Source organism: Eurypyga helias, unplaced genomic scaffold (assembly GCF_000690775.1).
Source record: "Eurypyga helias isolate BGI_N326 unplaced genomic scaffold, ASM69077v1 scaffold1548, whole genome shotgun sequence".
Classification (NCBI taxonomy): Eukaryota; Metazoa; Chordata; class Aves; order Eurypygiformes; family Eurypygidae; genus Eurypyga; species Eurypyga helias.
Window position 1 is genome coordinate 16,019 of NW_010264772.1, and position 5,943 is coordinate 21,961.

Here is a 5,943-nt window from a genome sequence, read left to right on the forward strand (position 1 = left end):
GACTGTCAGTCGGCATCTCCCAGAATTCAGCAAACAGCTGCCCAACAGGCCAGCTGTGCAGCGGTAGCTCCTGCTCCCGCCTCTGGAGGTGGTTCCCTCATGTTTCAGAGGGGGTCCTCCACAGAACAGCTTAGTGGCTGTCTCTGGCATGTACCCGAGTTGTGGTGTCAGCATTGCCATGCACATCACTTCTGATGATCCGCGCTTGCAAGCAGCAGCCACGATGTGCTGCTGCTCTCCTGTGTCTTCACCGCTATGTTGCTCGCTGCGTTGTCACTTTTGCAAGCTTTTCTCCTGGAAAACTGATTCCTGAGTTAGTAGCCCTCCCTCTGTTTTGGAAGTCTATGCCGTCATCGGGTTTGTGAGCCCTTTTCTTGAGCAGTACTTTGAGGAGTGTTGTCTGGTGATGTTTGAGGTCTTTGGGGTGGAGAACTAAGTGACTTCTAACAAGGTGGTGGACCTCTTTGGCAGTCTGTTCTACAGGCCTCATTTCATCCCTTAAGTGCCATAAAAGGTGTAGAGACAGAAAATACCGATGTAAGGCACCTCTGTCAGGGTGGCTGTGCTCAGCTGTGTTGTATGAGAGGATGGGGAACCACTGTGTGTGGTCTTGGATCAATGTGGAGATGTCCAGAGCACTACAGCTGGTTTTGCAGACATTTCTTAGTTATGCAGCGCGCACAAAAGTGTTTAATTTATAATGTGCTCACTTTTTTTTCCCCACAGGCTGTGCGTGTTACAAAACCCAAAATCCCAGAAGCCATCCGAAGAAATTTTGAGCTAATGTGAGTAGCTGTACATAAAATTGTCTTAATTGGTTCTGAGGGTCCAGCATGGCCATAATGTTATTTATAAAGCTCTTAGCTGGTGCTTAGAAGGTGAGGGGTGGCCTCCAGTTATTGTGCACTTGGCTAGGTGCGCTTGTGCTTGACTCTTACCCCAGCCAAAACCAGCACAGCCCCCCTCCAGCAAAGCCACAGAACTGCAAGCAGGTTTTGGTTTGATACATGCCTGGGGAGGTGATCTGGCCCTGCTTTGGGAAAGGGCTTGGACCACACTGCAGCTGCAGTGGGTGGCTGGGGGCCGTGTCCGGGTGAGTTGGGGCATATGCGCAGGGATGGGGATCCCGCACCACTCAGGTGCCAGCCCATGGACACCCCGCTCGCCGGGAGAAGGGCTGTTTCCTTGGGGCTGGCTGGGGTTTCCCGTGCTGGTTCCCTCATTACCCTCCAAGCAGAGTCAGGTCCCAGGGCCTTCTGGACCCTTTTGGGCAGGGGGAGATGCTGTTGGGTCTGGCTGAGCAAGCCCAGGTCCTCCAGCCTCTCCTCATATATCCTGCCTTTAACCCCAAATCTGAAGTAATCCTGCACTGGACTTGTTCCTTGTCTTGAGGGCCTCAAGCTGTATGTAGCATCCAGGTGTGGCCTCGCTGGTGCCAAATAAAGAAGAGAAATAATCCCTTCATTTGACCCGCTGGCTACGCGTGCGCTCATGCAGCTGAAGACAGAGCTAGTCCTCATGGCTGCAAGGATGTGATGCAGGCAGCTGCTCACCAGCTTGTCCCCCTGGCCTCTTGGACCCTGGTTTGCAGAGCTTCATTTCCCTGAGATACCATTTTTTACCCTGCAGGGAGGCTGAGAAGACTAAGCTGCTGATCGCAGCCCAGAAGCAGAAGGTAGTAGAGAAGGAGGCAGAGACAGACCGGAAAAAGGCGCTCATTGGTATGTCACCAGTCAGGAGTGCTGGCAGATGGGGCCAGGCTGAATTTCCATTCCTACATGCCAGTAAGCCGGGGTAGGACATTGTCTTGCATCACTGACAGCTCCCTGAAGGAGGTATGGCCAGGTTGCACTAACAGTCACTTGGAAAAGATGAGTCTGCTGCTGTATCTGCATCCCACATCCCTCCCCATAGCAGCGAACACCCTTGTGCTACAGCGGGGCTCCTGCTACAACAGGCCAAGAGGCAGCAGCTCAGCCAGGCAAACTGCATGGGCTTGAAGCTGAATGTCCCCATGCTAGGGGAACTTACACTTGTACATCGGGTGTCAGCCAGGGCAACTCTAGAAACATCAGCACTCTGCTTCCTTTCTCTAACTGTTGCTTGGAGTACAACCTGGCACTGCAGGATGGCAGAAGGGGAGACAGCGGAGAGCAAGCTACTTCTGTGACCAGGTGCTGGGGTGAGGGTGCTGCTGCTGGAGCCCTGAGGAGGGAGTGTCTGAGCTAAGCCTGTTGTGATTGCAGAGGCAGAGAAGGCTGCTCAGGTGGCCAGGATTCGCTATCAACAGAAGATTATGGAGAAGGAAACGGAAAAGCGAATTTCCGAGATTGAAGGTAACTGTGGCGTTTGTGTGCGGCTGGGGTCGTCTTCCAGCTAAGGGTGGTGGCAGGTAGAGGAGCCTGCAGTGGGGCTGACAGGCACTGCCATCCTGCGAGAGTGCCGTAGTGCAAGGTTACGCACTGGGGTCGCTCCTCCCTTTGCAGGTGCCTCTTGCAGAAGGCAGCGGTGCAGGTGCGTGGCCAGCCAGGCTGTCACCTGTGCTGCGAGACAGAGACTCGATGTCCTGGGGCTGTTCACTTGCTAATGCTTCTTTTCCTGTCTGTCCTCTGTTGCTGTGTTAGATGCCGCATTCCTAGCGAGAGAGAAGGCAAAAGCTGATGCAGAGTACTACACTGCTCGGAAGCTGGCTGATTCCAACAAGGTGAGCACTTGAAAGCTGGTGGGAAGAGGACTGCTTACTCTTTTCCTCTGCCCAGGAGATTAGGTTCAGGTGGGCAGCACTGGAAAACCACTTGATTTAACAGCCCATATCCCAGGAAGCAGCATTAGATTTCACCTGAGATGAGTCTAATGGTGTGAGACCCAGAAGGTTGTCTCCTACAGTCTCTGGTTTCTCTTTTTGTAGCTGAAACTTACCCCCGAGTATCTGGAACTGATGAAGTACCGAGCGATAGCTGCCAACAGCAAGCTGTATTTTGGTGACCGCATCCCCAGCATGTTTCTGGATTCCTGTGCCTTCCAGCCAGCCAATCTGAGGACTGCCCAAGAAACCAGCCTTCCTTCACAGGAGGCCCCAGAGACCTCTGGAGAAAGCCACCTCAGAGCAAAGGGAAGTACGGGCTGACAGCAGAGGAAAGGCACTTGGTACAGCTCACCAGCCAGCCCAGCTGTGGATGGGGATGTTGCCCTGTGCAGATGGACAGATGCGGCGCGTGCGTGGACATCTGGTGCATAGGTGGCAGCTGGGTTGATGTTCTTCTAGCAACGCATTGCAAGTGCTCTGCCTCTTCCGTTTCTTCCCCTATTAAATTGGTGCTTCCAAACAAGGGATAAGCCTGTACTAACACACCTATACTGGAATATTAAATGACAGACGCCAGGAATGTCTTAGTTAGCGAGCGTTACTTCGGAGGCAGGAGATGTGGCTCTGGGTGCTATGTTGCTGCACACCGGGCATTCCCCAGTGCTCCTCACTGAGACGGAGCGAAGAGGTTTCCTTCATCCTTTGCTATGTGGACTCTGAGGCAGGTTTCTACCAGCACTCCATGGCTCTCCTCAAGGACTCCAGTGGAGTGGGCTCTCCGTGGCCACTGGAGGCTGGATGTTCCAGCTCGGGACAAGGCCTGGCGAGGAGTGGTTTGGTGTTGAACAGGTTATTCGAATAGGATCTGCATAGCCATAAACTTCTTTCCTGTAGGCAATGGCACTACGCAGCGACTCAGAGCGAGCAATCTCTAACAGGCTTCTGTAACTCCCCCTCTCCAAGCAAGAGCCTCGCACTGACTGCCCCTGACTGACTGTAGGATGTGTCAGCTGGGTGACTGTCTCACCTTGCACCCTAATGCAGATTTCAGAGTGCATGGAGCACTGCCGAGCAGCTGGTTGGGAGCAGAGCTGGGAAATCTTTGCTCGGACCCGAACCGCCCTGTAGGTCTTTTTTCACCAGGGAAAGGGGGATGAATTTCCAATGCACTGCCTTGTTGGCAAAGTGAAGGGAAGAGTGAAGGATCACTGCGCCAAGAAGAAGTGGGACCTGCCTGGTGCATCCTTGAAGAGCCGTGGTGGGGAATTGGTTGCTGGTCTTCTCGTCTCTGGCTGGGCTTTGCTGCAGTGTAGGGCTTTTGACTCGTGAGTGGTGCTGGCAGGATGATCTCTTCTCCTGGTATGGGTGTTGTAATAGATCCAACATCTGCTCCCCATGTGCCACTGCAGTGTGAGGTGTGCTCGGGGCGGGGAGGGGAAGAATATGCGCTGGTACTATCCGCTTTCCTCTTTTCCTCTGTCTTCCCCTTTGCCTGTGAGGACCTGCTTGTTTTTAGGACCTGTTTCTCGTGTTCTGCAATGATCCCAGAAGATGATGGCTGGGAAGGCAAGTGGCAAGAGCTTGAGCTGGAACGCCATTCCATCGTCCCACATTGCCTGCCTCCGAACCAGCTGTATGTTTGGAGACTGCCTCTCCTTTGCCAGCCGGGGCTATCCGGACGTTCATCCTGCTTTCCGGTCCCGGCAGTGCAGCCGTGTGCTGCGCTCGGCCCTGGCACAGTTCGCTGGATGGACTGGTTGGTGGTGACCCTCCGGGCACTTGGCAGGTTGGTGCTGTTGTTGAAATCATCTGTCCCTGGGACCATCTGCAGCCTCGTGGCAAGGGAGGAACTTGCTTAACTTCTGCCTTGGCAAAATGTTCAACCCAAAATAAGTGTCCCCGAGCTTCATCTCTGCTAATCACATCCCCAGATGAGTGGAACAGGCTTCAGGCTTTCCAGTGACGCTTTCCTGTGTGGCTTGACTCAGAGGGCAGCAGTGTCTCTTCTTAAAGAAGTTTGGTAACATACGGTGCCTTATCCTTTCTCAGCTCCTGCCCTGGCTGCTCCTCCTCCGTTTCTGGGGCAGAGCAGGGATGTGTTGATCCTGCCTCTCCTGCTGCCCAGCTTGGGTAATACATGACTCTGGGACTGTGCGGCAGTTTCAGATGGTCTGTCTTTTCTCTATCTGTGCACAAACTCCCAAGGCCCGGTTCCTGCGCTGCTCCAGGGTACCAGCTCCTAGTCAAACCCAGACACGGCAGGAGCCAGTGACCAGGACCCCAGTGAGAGGCCAGTCAAAGGTGCTGAGTACCAATCCTGGCTCCAGGGAGGCTGTGGGTGAGCATGCTTCCCCGTGTTCCAAGGACAAGAGGATGGGTACTGCTGTTGGCCAGGAGGAGGGGATGTTTCTCCAGTTTTTGCTGCGTGCGCCTGGTGCGCAGGGGGTTTGGCACAGCCACGTGCTTGTGGGCCCCATCCTGGAGAGCACTAATAGCTTTTGCATGGGGAGTTTGTGTCTTTGCTTGCCGAAGGCTTGGGCGAACAGGACCCTTTTAGCAAAGAGCAGCCTCTGAGGGACACTGGTGGGCAGAGGAGCAGGAAGGAGGGCTGTGTGCCATGCTGGAAGGCAGCTCAGCTGGCGGGCAGGGCAGACCTGAAACCCACGGCTCGAGGGCAAGAGAGGAGCAGGCGGGCACAGCCTTAGCCCCTGCAGTGCCTTCCCCAGGGGAAGGGTGCCAGGGCAGAGAGGGGGCGGCAGCGTATTTTCATAGCTGGGGTGGTTGAAATGCCTCCTGGAAGTACTGTTTGACTTGCAAGGTCCCGTTTCTCCTCTCCGAAGGGATTCGAGGCAGCAGTTGAATAACATCTGACCCTCCACCCAAGTGTTGCTGGCCTGCAGCAACCCCTTTGGTTGAATTTCGAGATGAGGGCAGGCTTCTGAGAACAGAAGCACTCTCGGAAGAGACTTAACTTGTCTCCATGTGGTACTCTGTGGGACTGGGCACTACCCAGTGCTGGCATCAAACACTGAGCATCAGGCTGGGTGGACAGGGTGGGTTCTGCCAGCCTGGAGGTGACAGCAGTCAAGGGCATGAGGGGAACCACTAGAAGCAATAACCATCCAGCTCGCAGCATT

At 54.5% G+C, this 5,943-nt stretch overlaps 1 protein-coding gene across 1 annotated transcript in view; it reads left to right on the forward strand.

The window, feature by feature from the left end:
• Window positions 1-3,127, forward strand: part of ERLIN1 (ER lipid raft associated 1) — an 18,893-nt gene extending 15,766 nt beyond the window's left edge. Inside the window, exons 7-11 of the mRNA XM_010156479.1 lie at window positions 727-785; window positions 1,630-1,721; window positions 2,247-2,336; window positions 2,625-2,704; window positions 2,909-3,127. Coding sequence (XP_010154781.1) covers window positions 727-785; window positions 1,630-1,721; window positions 2,247-2,336; window positions 2,625-2,704; window positions 2,909-3,127 — 540 coding nt within the window. The remainder of the gene's footprint in view (window positions 1-726; window positions 786-1,629; window positions 1,722-2,246; window positions 2,337-2,624; window positions 2,705-2,908) is intronic.
• The last annotated feature ends 2,816 nt before the right edge of the window (window positions 3,128-5,943 follow it).